Genomic DNA, 14369 nt, shown 5'->3' with positions numbered 1-14369 from the left:
TGAAACTTTGCACAGACTATTTTTTACACAAAAGTATAACATTCTGAGATTTCAATTAAAATTAGGGCTCAAAAACGAATATTTTGTATGGGAGGTACTCTTGATTTTGGTTGAAATTTCTGCAAACCCTCCGAATGTTATTTGTGAAAAAAAAAACCTGTGCAAAGTTTCACGCCATTAAGGTAGCATACAGACAAGGCTCCCATACAAAAATCCAAATTTGTTGTGACTTTAGTTATGAAAAGTGTTTCAAAAATAATCTTTATGGCAAAATTAACGTCAGACATATTTTTATAGTATTTTGTTAGAAAATAGAATACTTTCAAATGTCGTACAAATGGGTTCATCATGAAAGTGTGAAAAATATTTTCTCGGCTACTTCTGCTATTAAATTAAAGAATATTTAGTTGCCAAAGTTGAAACATATTTTGGTCTCGAACTTTACGCCGCTTGAAAGACTTGAAGAATCGAGCAAATATTATTTTGAACTTTCTTAATAAAATACGCAACTACCACCGTGCGGAAAAGTTCGTCTTACTCCCGTAAGACTCTTTATTTTTTTTTAATAACATTCTAAAAATTTGAAGACATTTCAATTAAAATTAGGGGTACCTCCCATACAAAATTTTTGGCTCAAAAACGAATATTTTGTATGGGAGGTACTCTTAATTTTAGTTGAAATTTCTCCAAACCCTCCGAATAAAATTTTTTTGTGAAAAAAATAACCTGAACAAAGTTTCATGCCATTAAGGTAGCATATAGACATGGCTCCCATACAAAAATCCAAATTTTTTGTGACTTTAGTTATGAAAAGTTTTTCAAAAATAATATTTATGGCAAAATTAACGTCAGACATATTTTTCATGGTGTTTTGTTAGAAAATAGAATACTTTCAAATGTCGTACAAATGGGTTCATCATGAAAGTGTGAAAAATCTTTTCTCGAGTACTTCTGCTATTAAATTAAAGAATATTTCGATGCCAAGGTTTGAATATATTTTTTGGTCTCGAACTTTACGACGCTTGAAAGGCTTGAAAAATCGAACAAATATTATTTTGAACTTTTTTAATAAAATACGCAACTACCACCGTGCGGAAAAGTTCGTCTTACTCCCGTAAGACTCTTTATTTTAATCGATTTACATGAGATGTATTGATAGCAGTTTATCGTTCTTGTTCAAACGAATGAATGTGTATGTTCTATCGATCGATGTTTGAAGAAAAAAAAAGATGCGAGTGTGTGTGTGTGTGTACGACTGAAAAAAAAATGTGTGTGAAAAAAAATTAAATCGAAAAAGGTGGTCGATATTTACATTACTGTAAAATTCGTTCTTTACCCATTACAAAAATATATTACTTAATAGAAACTACCTTTTTTAAAATTTCAATTTGGATTTTTCCCAATTGACACAACGAAGCATAACGAAAGCTTCGTTGTTTTGATCGCATAAATTTACTCCTTCCTAATACTTTTCATCGCATTCTTTTCCATTCTCTTCCATTCGCATTCGTTCACACATCTTTCGCCATGCGGTTGACGCAAGAGTTGCTGACGAATCCCCATTTTCCTACTACTGCTTTGAATGACATCATTATTCAGCCGCTACTATTGCGTAAAATTAGTGTTTTTTTCTTGGTTAGAAGCCATCATACCGCCATTTTGAAAGTAAAGCCAAATATCTTCATTTCCAAATTGTACTTTTTAGGTAATTATATAAAAATTATTCAAAACTGACGTCATTTTGCAAGTTTCAAGAATTTTGTTCTCAAAAACTATCAATGTATAACCAAATTCGTTTGTACTATGTACTCATACTATGAATGTTGCCTTATTGAAGGAAAGGACCGTCTCTTGGCTCGTCAAATTTACAACTTTATTAACGGAGTACCAAACATGTCGAGAAAATGCCCAAGATGTTTTTTGCATCAACTTCCTGTAGTTAATGTAAGTAAAATTATGGTTCGATTGTACTTTTAATGTATATCATTTTGGAAACAAATTTGTCGTACAGTGTTTTCCTTAAATTCAATGTTTGTTTCTTCCTGTTCAATAGAAAACTAAAATTATGTTCCAATTCTTTGATCCTTCGTTTGTATCAATTTCAGTTGACTTTCAGAGATGGTGATCCGGTTCCTCTGTCCGCTGTATACAGTTAAATGGTATATCAATTGACAATTTTGTCAATTACTATTTAGTTACTGTGATGAATAAAAATACTTAATGCATTTTAATTTAAATATATTATGTGAAGTCAACGATTATTTAGAGCATCTCCACTAGAACTATCTTGATCAGAACTTTCGAAATAACTTGTGTAAAGCGTAAGTAAATTAAGGTGATCGAGGTTGAGCAAGAATTAACTTGATTTTTCAGTTCCAAGTGTTATGTGCACTAGAAATCACATTGTAAGTATTTTTTGACAGCTCCTTTGAATTGTAATCGCGATCCAGGTGAAAAGTTGGTGTTATGATTTGGGAAAAATACTAGTTGAACACTGGTGGGGAATTGATACAAAGAATTGCAAAGAATTCAGCCTTATATTTTGTTTAAATGAGAAAAATACATGAACAATTATTAGATATTCATAACCGCTAAACACGCACATTGCACAGCCTTCATAATATGATAACGAAACAAAAATGTTCAATTTCAACATTAAACTGAAAGTCAAATGATATATAAAAATCAAAAAAGGTGACTAAAATGCTAGATGATCTCAAAAATTGGGAAATTTATCCAGAAAGTCAAACTCAAAGAAAGTAAGAACATAACCGGGAGATAATTTACAGATCAGTGTCAGGGACATACTTTTTACATATTAGGTTTTGGCATCATTGATCAGTGTCAACTATTGCGCCTGGAAAATTTGTGTTATTTTTATTTTTTAGAAGCCATCATTCCGCCATTATGAAGGTAAGGCCAATAAAAATATTTTATTCCATTTTTCTCATATAAATACTGTGTAGGGAGGTTTCTAGGCATGAGAAAGCTGAATCTGATGTTAAAATAAAATTTATTTTGGATTCAGTTTTCATGCAAATATTTACAAAAATGTGTCATGTATGATATTGGAAATTGGAATATAACATGAAACTTTGCATATGTTTTTACAAAAAATAACATTCTGAAAGTTGGAGGAAATTTCCAAGGAAATTCCACTACAACATTTTCGATTTTATGTCAATACCACATAAAAAATGTGTATTGGAGGTACGACCAATTTTCAATAGATTTCTTAACTTAAAAAAACATGTTTAATGGTCTCCGGATTCAAGATATGAAAGAATTTCCAACTTTCTATTTGATCTGCACTTATATCTGTAGAATTTTTAACATTTTACATAATATTGAAAATGAAATACAAAACAGAGACACTATACAGAACCTGTATAATTTACTATTGATTAAATGTCATATGTCAGCGCAGCTCAGATGTTCTACATATAAACCAATAGTAAATTATACAGGTTCTGTATAGCGTCTCTGTTTTGCATTTCATTTTCAATATTATGTCAAATGTTAAAAATTTTTCAAATTTACTTGGGACAGACAATTTTACAGGAAAAATCATAAAACATTTCAGTAACCTAATCACCGTGAAAGCTTGTGAATCTTATTTTCTCACTAAAATACAAAATCTCACCAAATTTGAAGAAATTTTAATGAGAAATCAGGGTACCTCCCATACAACAATTTCGCCTTTTTTCGTTTTTGAGCTAAAAAACGAAAATTTTATTTGGAAGGTATCCTTATTTTTAATTGAAACACCAAACTTGGTAATATGGAATTTTTATCAAACTCCTTCGGACGGTGATTATCTCCATACAAAAGTAAAAAAATATGCAACGATGGACGCCTTACGGAAACAGTATAAACTAAATGGAGAATGGGGGGAATGTCAGTTTGAAAACATAACGATACATAACATTACCTAATCCCTTTGTTATGTATCGTTATGTATTCAAACAGACATTCCCCTCCATTCTCCATTTAGTTTATATTGGTTCCGTGGGCGTCACCATCATCGAACGTAAAAACGTAAGATTCAAAAATCGCCCTCCGAACTTCTTTTCGCATTCTCTGCATACGGTCGTTTCCTCTTTCTGCATTTCGTTATCAATGTAATTGGACTCTGTACAGTGTACACATCGAGAGATCGCTGCTCTAACTCAAGTCAAAATTCAATAAATCAATGATATTAAATGTTTAGGACCATACGAAAAACGGCAAAAATCAAAAAGCAACAGCAGAAAGCAACTGTGCTCAGATGCTGTTAGGGCCTGTGCAGCAAGCAACTAGTAGTGTTTGTGAAACGCTAGTATATGCTTGCTGTACAGCGCCTTCTGCGGAGCAGCATTAAACCACCGAAATAAAAGGAACCAAAATTTACGTGTCCGTTTTCTTCAATTGTTGCATTTTACCGTGGTTCCATCAGAATTTCAAAGTACTCGAAAATACTCAATGAGAAACGACCAGAATTAGCACAGAAAATATTGCATTCCCATATAATTCATTAGCGGAGTAATTTTGCCGATGACGGGACTGTGCGGCGTTCTTTTCTATGTGTATCGTTCTTACGCAGAGATGATGAGTAACTTAACTGTGTGTCCAGTTGTGCTGGGCTACTATAATGTTAGTTTGAACAAAATAAATGTATGTACAACAAAGATTGCTGTTGCACTCGTACACACAGCGTAAGTATGCCATCTCCGCCGAACCCGCACAATCCCGCACAATCCCGCTAAGAAAAATCTTCAAAATGTGCAAATTCCCTGTTTAAAAAAGATAAGAAGCTACAGTGGCGTTTTGTTTCAATTTTTGAAGATATTGTGTCATTATTAAATTGCTACATTTCCGACTGAATATTAAAATGTTATAGACCCCAATTCACCCTACTGTGGCCTTTGTCTGTTATTTCAATGTTATTTTTCATCTTTCTTATCTAACAGATTGCTTTATTTCATAACCAAAAATAGCATTTCATCTCTTTCATTCCAAAATATACACTGAAAACATGTGATTAGATTAGTTAAATATCAATTTCTAAAAAAAAAATCTCAACATATTTTATGTTCAGTGAATAAAAGTAATTTCATTTTTGAAACTGTGCATTGCATTATAAATTGAATCCAATACAATTTCCCATGCGAGTGTCGAACCTTTTCTCTTTTTACTCCTTCTTTTATTTCATCAAAAAGAAGCAACCGTATGATTATACGTCTCTCAATGTGCCGGTTACTAAACACACACACGTACACAAGCGAAAAGAGAGTGACGACCAAGAAATACAGTGCTCTCTGTTTTTGTTTTCATTCCTTGACATGGTATATCGTGTGTATGCATGATACTGAAATGTGCGTTGTAGCCGTGTACGTTTACCGTGTTTGTGTTTCAGTGCTATTTGAATCGTTCGCAAGCGTTGTCGCATAATTAAATGTGTGAAGATATTTTTTTATATCGGTAGAACGACAGAAGAAGGTTTTTTTTTATTCACGATTGAAATATCATTTTTGAGGAAATTTTGAAGTAGAGAACATTTGATTGTTCGCAAAATGCGAACGAACGACGCCAGTAAAAAACCGTTCAAAAAAGGTACGTATTACGACATAATTTTATAACATGTTGTAATCATTTTGATTTGTGATGAAATTAACTTTATTATTTTAGTTATTGAATCTTGTTTAAATTGAGACTTCAATACGAGACGTTTGTTGTTGTGTACGCATTTGGTGATGGAAAAAAAATAAAGTGTGTGGTTTTTATGGACTTTTATAAAGTGCGTTGCATCGCCAGTCACAACAAGAACAGTGAGAAGATTTGACAGTTTTTGATGAAAAAACTCTTTTTTAAACATTGAAAAAAGTATCAAAAATCCGCAGTAATAGAAAATAATGTGAGTCAAGCTGTATAAGTTTCTTATCATACGGTTTTTATCATTTTTTTCACGCTTACGTACATCTTATTTATGTGCAAAAATTTGTACTAAAAAAGACTGTCTCGGTCTTGCATGTTCATACAAGAAAGTAATGTGTTTTTAATACGAAGGGGAGTTCTCTCTCACAATTTCTCTCTTTATCTCACGCTCACTTTCTCGTCTATTTAAGACAGTCACTTTCATAAATTCGGTTTTTGAATGATAATGCGAATCATCTAGACGTTGATAATTCGGGAATGTTTATACAATAATTTGACATTTGTTTCATCACCAAACAGTATACGTTAAACATCAGCTGTCAATATAAACAGCTATCGATTTACATGTATTTATTCAAGACTTTTGCGCATCATTTTATAACGTGATCGTTTATGCTATCGCTGTAAAATCTATGACAATTTTTCATAGTTCAATGTTTTCATGACTCATTCACAGCTAAAATGTCACAAACATGCTCAGTTTCATCTGAATCGGGCAGCGGTGAATTCAATCCAAGTCGGCGTGAAAGAGCATGGGATGCATATTGTTGGATTTGTCATGGCAACGATGCGAAAATTCAATGTTCAACGTGCATACGAGCGTATCACAAACAATGTATTACATCAAAAGATGCCACTCAACCAAAGTCCGGATTTCGTTGTGAAGTGTGTATTCGAATGAAAACGGCAATAGATGACTACGCCAAAAGGTAAGAAAAACTGATGGCACATTGGCACCTTTCTTCCCAATGGAGCCACTCAATTCAAATAATGATAATTGTCCAAATTTACAGAAATTTTAAGATGGAAAAGATTCACACAATGTTGGGACATATCACGGAACGTTTGCTGGAAGACAATGATGTAAGGTTTTATTGAAATATACTACTATCACCATACTTAATCATTTGTTTCTGTTTTAAATTTCAGTTCAGCTGTTTAGGAACGTCATTTTCAAAACTACGAAAGCCAGTGACAGGCAGTGGCCCAAATATCATCAATCCATTTGATTTAAGCATCATCGCGGAAAAGGTCGAGGAACAACGTTACCGAACAACGCTGGAATTTATCAGTGACATCAGGTGGATTCGACACAATGCAGAAATTGTGCTAAAAGGTATTTTTTTTTTTTTGAAAATCACATAGAACAGCTCATTGTCAACGAGATTGTGTATTTCACAGAGAAAGATCCCCGTTTGGCCGATGCTCGTAAAATGGATGACTTGTGTGAAAAAGAGATTTATGACATTGAAATGTGCGATGAATGTTTTGGTCGTGCTAATACTATGGTTCAGTGGTTTACCCACGTGTGTAATAATCCTCCGCATCTCCCCATCTGGGCCCGGTAAGTTATCATTTTTTTAAGAGTCTATTCAACTTTTATATGAAAAATGTTTTTCTACTTAAAAAAAAAAGATTGAAAGGTCATCCCTATTGGCCGGCTAAAGTAATGGGCTTCACTGACCAGAACCATAAGAAAATTGATGTGCGTTTTTTTGGAAAACATGACATGGGAATCGTTGAAACCAGTGATTGTATCCTCTTCTCAGACAATCCAAATAAACTTCAAGAACGTGACCGAAAGAAAATGGACAATGCCATTCAGGTGAACATTTTCTATTTGTTGAATTGTCAAAATTCATAACTTCATTACATTGCTTACATTTTTCATACAGGAGGCAAAAAAGTACATCAAGAACATCGAGCGAAAGTATTCATGCAAATTGGTAAAACCAAAATCAAAATCATCATTCGATGCCAATAAAATTGGTGCGCATTTAATGGAAATGATACCAGGTCTTAATCTGCCGAAAAATTTTAAACTAAAAACAAAGCCGGATTACTTGCGAAGATTGCGACGTCGCAAAGCACCCAATCCAAAATCGGTGAATTTGGATACTGAACATTCATACATTCAAGATATTCTTGGTAAATATTCCATTTTGCATTGTTCGATTCGTTTGGAAAAATGTGACAATATGCTGAATGTTCAACAAATTGAATTTATCCGAGAGATCAATTCGAACTATTCGATTTCAACTGAACGAATAAATAAAAGTGAACCGAATACAAATGAAAATATACCTGAACTACCAAGCGATGAACATGAAAAAACATTGCAGAATGAAGGAGACCAGCAACCTTGTCAAATACTCCCACATCAATGTCATGAGGAAAATGATGAATTGGTGATCGACTCCGTAAATGACAATCAAAATGATCACAAACATAATAATAATGACAAAAAGAGAAGTGCAACCGCAGTAGCTGATTGTGAAGCACGCCATACATCGCGAGTGGAAGAACCACATGCCAAACGTCTTTGCATTGAAGAAGTTGAAATAAATTCGGAATTGAATGAGACTACAGATGACAATTTGCCCCGTGATCAGCCAGCTGTAGAATCTCCAGCCAATTTCAAACCGAACAAAGTATCAAAGGAACACAGTATTACTATACCATTGAAATCATTACGTAATATTTTTACCCGAAAGGCATACGGTACATTGCATATGCATAAATATATTCGAAACAAAGCAACTGACGATAAAAAAATCAAAACCGGTGATGGTATTGTGCCAAAAACCGATTCATCTCCTGACAAAAACTCACAAAGCAACATGGATTCTGAATTGAGCGTTTCTAACGAAATGGACACTGAGCCAATGGAATCGGAGTGTGAGTCGCTCTCACCAGAATCTCCAGCCGTACAATTTGAATCGCCACGTCCAGACACACCACTTGGTATTCAGGCTGATACTGTATCAGAGTCTCAACTCGAAGATCAATTGATTTCACCACGTCCAGACTCACCGCTTGATATTCAGGCTGATACGCAATCAGAGTCACAACTCGAATTTCCAGATGAGTCGCCAAATCATTCTGAATTAAAAGCGAAAGATACACCTGAATTTCATACCGAGCAAAAGCAAGTCACTTCATCGAACGCACAAACCACACAATCCGAAGAGATCGCATCAAATGCCGTGACTGAACCTCAAAAAGAAGGAAACAACGAACAAATCGAAATTCGTCCAAACAATGATAGTTCAACACAAGCCGTTCAAACCAATCAATGTTCCGAGAATGGAATTGCGGCCAAGCCGTCTTTGCCAAAGAAAGAACACCAATTACATAAAGCCCTGAAATTTCATCAAAACAATTCAACCAAATGGCAAGCGGAAAATTTAATATTAAAGGAAGTATTGAATCAAAAAACCCGACGAATTCATCAACTGGAAAATGAAGTAAAACAAAAGAACGAAGCAATAAACAACTTGAAGCGTCAGTACATTATGTTTAAGGCAGATCATGATATACAGTTGCAAAAGGCAATTCAAGAAACAAAAAAGATGGAATGGTGTCCAATTTGCAAAAAGGAAGTGAAGATGTCCCAAATGCAAACTTGCAGTAAAAAATGTTTACTTGATTTGTGGTGAGTTTTTACGATTTTAAATGGCATTGAAGGAAAATGATTCGAATAAATTCACGTTCACAGGAAACAAAATGCCAATGAATCAAATTGAATTTGACGACGCAGAAAACCATACTATGTAACCTGATCAAAATGAACAAAATCAAGTAAAATAAGGATCTCCTAGTCAGAGGCTAACAAAACAAATGTATATTTTTGGACGATGTGACCGACCAATTATTATGGAAATAATATCAATTAAGCAGTGATCATTGATAATTATTTTAAGAGAAAAAACTCAGTATTTTAGTTTGTTTATGTTCATTATTTAAACATCAATTTGTTCAGAAAATTGATATGTGCCTTCACATGAGCAAATTCTATTCATTTTTTTCTCAAAAACAATGGAAATGTTTTTACCGAACTGGAATTGAATAAAAACATTTGAATTTACAATGATGTGAAAATAGAAAATCAATCATGACAAAAATATGAAAAGAATACAATCGTAAAATACCGAAATTTAAAAATTATATCTTTCGAATAAGTCGAAATTCATTGGATAAAATTAATCTTTTCAATAAATCTTTTTATAGTATTATCATTTATTGTGTTTGCAATCCATTGAATTATTTCTTTTTGAGATGATTTTTTAGCCTCATTGGAATCTGTCGTAAGTGATTTGATCTACTCGCAGCCTGAAACTTTGCATAGAATGAAGTCTAAAAAATTGATTGGCTTTTTTTGGACAATAATCATTCATTGTGTCTTCGACCAGCATGCTCGCAGTTGGCTGTGTATAAATGTAGGTCTCGTAATATAAAATAAATAAATATCCATGGCATGTCTATATTCAAATTTACAGTGTTATAATGAACAAAAAAATGCCTTAAATCGACTGTGTTATTGTCATTTCAGCTTAAAAGTATGTGATTTTTGTCGGCAAACATTTTTTTTCGATTATTTGATCGAAATTCGAAAAATTCCCGTATTCCCTTTCAAAATCAATGTTAATTCTAACAAGCAATAACCACTACAAAAAAAGCTACACTGTGAATGACGCATGATATTTAACGTTAGCGCATTTGTTTATGCACGAACCAAAATTGGTGTATTCTCTTTTATCAAAGCAGTAACAAATACATAGCCGATGTTGACTGTTGATAGTTTTGCCATTGACAAAAATGTGTGTATTTATGTGTTGGTTATACACAACGCGCGAATTCTTTATTTTTCGTTGTCGCCAATAAGATTGAACTACATTCATAAACCAATAAGCACAGACGCAACATAAACTGAACAACGTGGTGCATTTCATAAGATTTGTGTTTTTTGGATAATCGGGAACGCGAATTGAAATGTGAGTTATTTATGATTTGATCGATAAATAATTTACCATTGGTTAGGTAAAGTATAAATCAAGGCATACTTTCTTAAAAATTACTATTCCATTACTCTACAATTCCTGATCCATTCCTTCGATTCATTTTCCATTCTGTTCCATTAGTCATTGATTAATTTCCATTTTTTCCATTCTTTTCTTCTGATCAACTCTAGGTATAAATCCGAAATTCAGACACTACGGTGTCAAAAGACACATTAAACAGTAAACTTTTTGTGCGGTCATCAATTTTACACTTTTTACAATGCAAATACATCGTTTGAGGGATATTTTTGGCATGTCATGTAAAACTTTGTACCAAAATTCTTCATCACTTTGACACTTGATTTGGTTCGTTCATTCTCTCATTCACAAACATTGAAAGCGGTTAAACTGAACTTTACGGCATTCTGTTTGTTTTGTGTTCGACGTCTGTCTCCAACTAGGTCTCCAATAACAGTGTCAATTAATTTTAGCTAGATTGTTGCTCTCAATCATTAAAATCATTGAATTTTGCACAAAATTTATAATTCGATTGTTTTTAAAATATTTTCTTTTCTCTCAGTTGTTGAAAATCTTCTTCAAAATAGACGAAATCGATCAAAATACGACAAATAATTGTGAAGCCATAAATATTGCACAAAACCATCCATCGGAAGTTCAAAACACATTCCCGGAGCTACAAAACGAAGACGAAACGATGGCTGAGCATACACCGCAAGACATGAATTCGTCAACAATGGCAAATGACCCATCTGCTTTTAATAATGACGAAAAAAACGTGTTACCATCGGCAATGTGCCCAGTCACCGATGATTCTGTTGAACCGTTTACAACATCGCTTGTCACCGAAACTTCGCATGACGACCCACAAAAAACAATCGATGCATTCAGACGAAATTATGCAAAGCTACTACAAAATTTCAATCAGAAAGTTGGTGAAATAACCGATTTGGTGAAAGATTTTGATGACAACATGAATGCCGACATGAAGAATGCGTTCGATGCAAATAAGGAAGCCAACCAAAATGACAATGTTGAAGCAATACTGGAAAAACAGAACGCAATATTAGCAGTTCAATTGAATAAACAGAAGGAAATGTTCGAGGCAAAGAACATTGAAATGGAAAAATCGTTCAAGGATACATTGATGCGCACAGTGTCCGAAACAAAAAAGAAAACATGGTGTCATCATTGCTGGAATGAAGTCACATTCAAATGCACAGTAAATCCACCAGCGTGCAGTATTTCGTGCTTGAAGGAATTAATGTTAGTAAGGAGACACATGTTGATTGTCGTAGAATTTACAAATTATACACGTCTTTTTTGTGATTACAGGAAATTCGAACCCTTTGCATCACTCCCTTCAAATGATAGCGTTTATTCCTTATCATCAGACACTACCGTAAGCACTAAGCGCTAGTGATTGATTTATTTTTTTATTCATACACGATTCGGTTTTCTTTCAACAACAGGAAGATGAACTCATTGAAGATAAAACGCTCAAAAATGGTAACCATCAGAACGGACAGGATATCAATAAGGATGCTGTCAATAAATCCAGTGGCACCGATGGAGAATTCTTTGCTACAGCATTGGTAGATAATTAATTTTCACGAAGAAAAATTTAAGCACAGTTTATTCTGTAAATCATTTACTTTGTAGACTTACGTTAACCTATCAGAATCATCGGACGCTTCGCAAATGACTCAAGGCATGATAGAAGATTGAAGATAACGATTGACGCATGCACTTCAATGAAAAAATGCATAGAATAGTTTTAAGTCGATTTACAGGACTTTAATTGAATAAGCCACATTTTTTTCAACATTATTTTTACCATTATTTTTTTTTGTCAATAAAAAGAATTATAAGTTAAGTATAAATGTTGATAAACCACATCAACTATAAATTTACCAATACGTGCTTGTAATAAGATTCTTGATCTAATAGTTTTGCTTTGATTATTTTTATCATTGAAACGTATCAAGGAAAAATTAAATTTCATTTCGATTTTATTTCTCGCGCGAACAACAGCTTTTAGGTTTTGTTATCAATTTAATCAATATTCAAGATGAAATTATTTCTAATAATTCTTGTTGTGTGTGCCATTTTGGTAATTGCTGAAGAAAGGACATTTGATAGTTTTTGGGAATAAGCATATCCGAATGTATACGCGGGTAATTATTGTATTTGTTTTTTTTTTTAGTTGATGAGTAAACCGTAAGTAAACTGAAACATTCAATCAAGTTAATGTATCACTAACTTACTACCTGTGTTAGTTTTTGATAGAATAATTGATAGATTTCGATTCTCTACAGAGAATTTTTTTATATCATATGAAAACGATAGAAAACCAAAATTCACTTTCTTACTTTTTAGTATAAACGGTGTCATTGCATTAAACTGCATGTTTACATAAATTGGCAGTTGATTTGAGTTCCGAGGGAGATGAAGAGGACTTACAATTAGTGACGATAGAGGATTTTGCGGCTGGAACAAATATCGCTAATTTCTATTTTAGATATATAACAGAATGTTTTTAAAAGAACACCCGTGGAAAAATTGTTTACTTAACGATACGACACAAAAAAAAAATAACGATGTTCGGTGTAGAGTATATATATTAGATAAACAAAAACCTAAAACCCATAAGTTTTTTCAATTACCATTTGCTCTTGATGATGGCGACAAGAACATGGATAATTTACATGTCCATGATTTTTTCACAGAAAATAAATCCGCTTTTACATTGGATGATTTGATACCAGAAACTGACTTGGAATAATTTTAGCAATCGTAAATTTTTAAGGCAATGTTTGACATGTCATTCGCCAAACGAATCATTTATATTAAAAGCTAATCTTCATTCCGAATAAAATATAAATATATTTGTATTTTATATTAGCGTACCCCCTCACGGTGTTCTTTGGATCAATTTAAGAATTTTTGCCCAAGAAACCATATGTCTAAAATGAATTTCGAGCCTCCCAATTTTTCTAGATAGATATTTTCCAAAATATTCAAAAATCGACTTAGATGTTATTTGAAAAAGACAAAAAACATTATTTTTTCTCTAGCCAAATGTGTATGCGGGGGTTTTTGGGGTCGAGGAATCCATTTTTGACATTTATTTTGCGATATAATAATGTTTTGATACGATTTCCATACAAAAACTTGCAAAAATGGTCGTTTACTTCTTTTTTTTCCAATTTGTTTTTGTTGATGTCGATTTTCCCATCGGATCAAAAAATTATGTGCAACAAAGTTGTTCAGAATGATGAGAGAAATTTTTTGGGTCAGCTGCCCTCCAACTCCCCCACCCCCTAGAGGAGTCAGGGGTCATAACCCCTTAACCCCTGATTTTTTTGTCCTGAAACCCAAAAATTCGGCTTCAGCACGCCAAACAAACCTTTAGAAAGTGTTTTTTCCAGATGCCCTCCGAGACAATTTCCACATTTGATAATTGAATATAAAACATTTTGAATATCGTTTAAGGGATAAAGTGCGATGAAAATATGGTACTGAAAAAATGTAATAATAACAATAGCATACTGTCAATTTATGCAAAGAAAAAAAAAGGAAAAATTATAAAATTCACAAAAAATTGTCTTGAAAAACTTTTATTTCAGAAACATTTTGTATAAGTTTTTTAGTTTA

The 14369-nt window shown here is 33.1% G+C and overlaps 3 protein-coding genes across 9 annotated transcripts; all 3 read left to right on the top strand.

Moving 5' to 3' along the window:
• Positions 1–1527: 1527 nt before the first annotated feature.
• LOC116348219 lies at positions 1528–2206 on the top strand. The gene is made up of 3 exons (XM_031779130.1): positions 1528–1705; positions 1838–1944; positions 2106–2206. The coding sequence occupies exons 1-3, from the start codon at positions 1528–1530 to the stop codon at positions 2154–2156; spliced, it is 336 nt and encodes a 111-aa protein (XP_031634990.1). The 3' UTR covers positions 2157–2206.
• Positions 2207–5385: 3179 nt separating this feature from the next.
• On the top strand, positions 5386–9772 carry LOC116348343 (protein kinase C-binding protein 1-like). Of its 2 annotated transcripts, XM_031779322.1 has the most exons (9): positions 5387–5592; positions 5668–5893; positions 6371–6623; positions 6708–6777; positions 6844–7030; positions 7096–7258; positions 7330–7519; positions 7590–9349; positions 9413–9772. In XM_031779322.1, exons 3-9 carry the CDS (start codon positions 6376–6378, stop codon positions 9438–9440), a joined length of 2646 nt encoding a protein of 881 aa, XP_031635182.1. In that variant the 5' UTR covers positions 5387–5592; positions 5668–5893; positions 6371–6375; the 3' UTR covers positions 9441–9772. The 2 variants fall into 2 exon arrangements, with proteins under 2 accessions (XP_031635181.1, XP_031635182.1); XM_031779321.1 differs by lacking the exon at positions 5668–5893 and having other exon boundaries at positions 5386–5592.
• Positions 9773–10555: 783 nt separating this feature from the next.
• Positions 10556–12520, top strand: LOC116348275. 6 transcript variants are annotated; one of them, XM_031779202.1, is made up of 6 exons: positions 10556–10688; positions 10886–10945; positions 11275–11978; positions 12048–12114; positions 12185–12307; positions 12375–12520. In XM_031779202.1, the coding sequence occupies exons 3-6, from the start codon at positions 11410–11412 to the stop codon at positions 12438–12440; spliced, it is 825 nt and encodes a 274-aa protein (XP_031635062.1). In that variant the 5' UTR covers positions 10556–10688; positions 10886–10945; positions 11275–11409; the 3' UTR covers positions 12441–12520. The 6 variants fall into 6 exon arrangements, with proteins under 6 accessions (XP_031635062.1, XP_031635059.1, XP_031635060.1 ...); XM_031779199.1 differs by lacking the exon at positions 10886–10945; XM_031779200.1 differs by lacking the exon at positions 10886–10945 and having other exon boundaries at positions 10678–10734.
• Positions 12521–14369: the final 1849 nt, after the last annotated feature.

Source organism: Contarinia nasturtii, unplaced genomic scaffold, assembly GCF_009176525.2.
Source record: "Contarinia nasturtii isolate CC-2019 unplaced genomic scaffold, AAFC_CNas_1.1 Cnas_scaffold_2367, whole genome shotgun sequence".
Taxonomy (NCBI): domain Eukaryota; kingdom Metazoa; phylum Arthropoda; class Insecta; order Diptera; family Cecidomyiidae; genus Contarinia; species Contarinia nasturtii.
The sequence above is the reverse complement of the archived record's forward strand: the minus strand, read 5'-3'. Positions and strand labels throughout refer to the sequence as shown.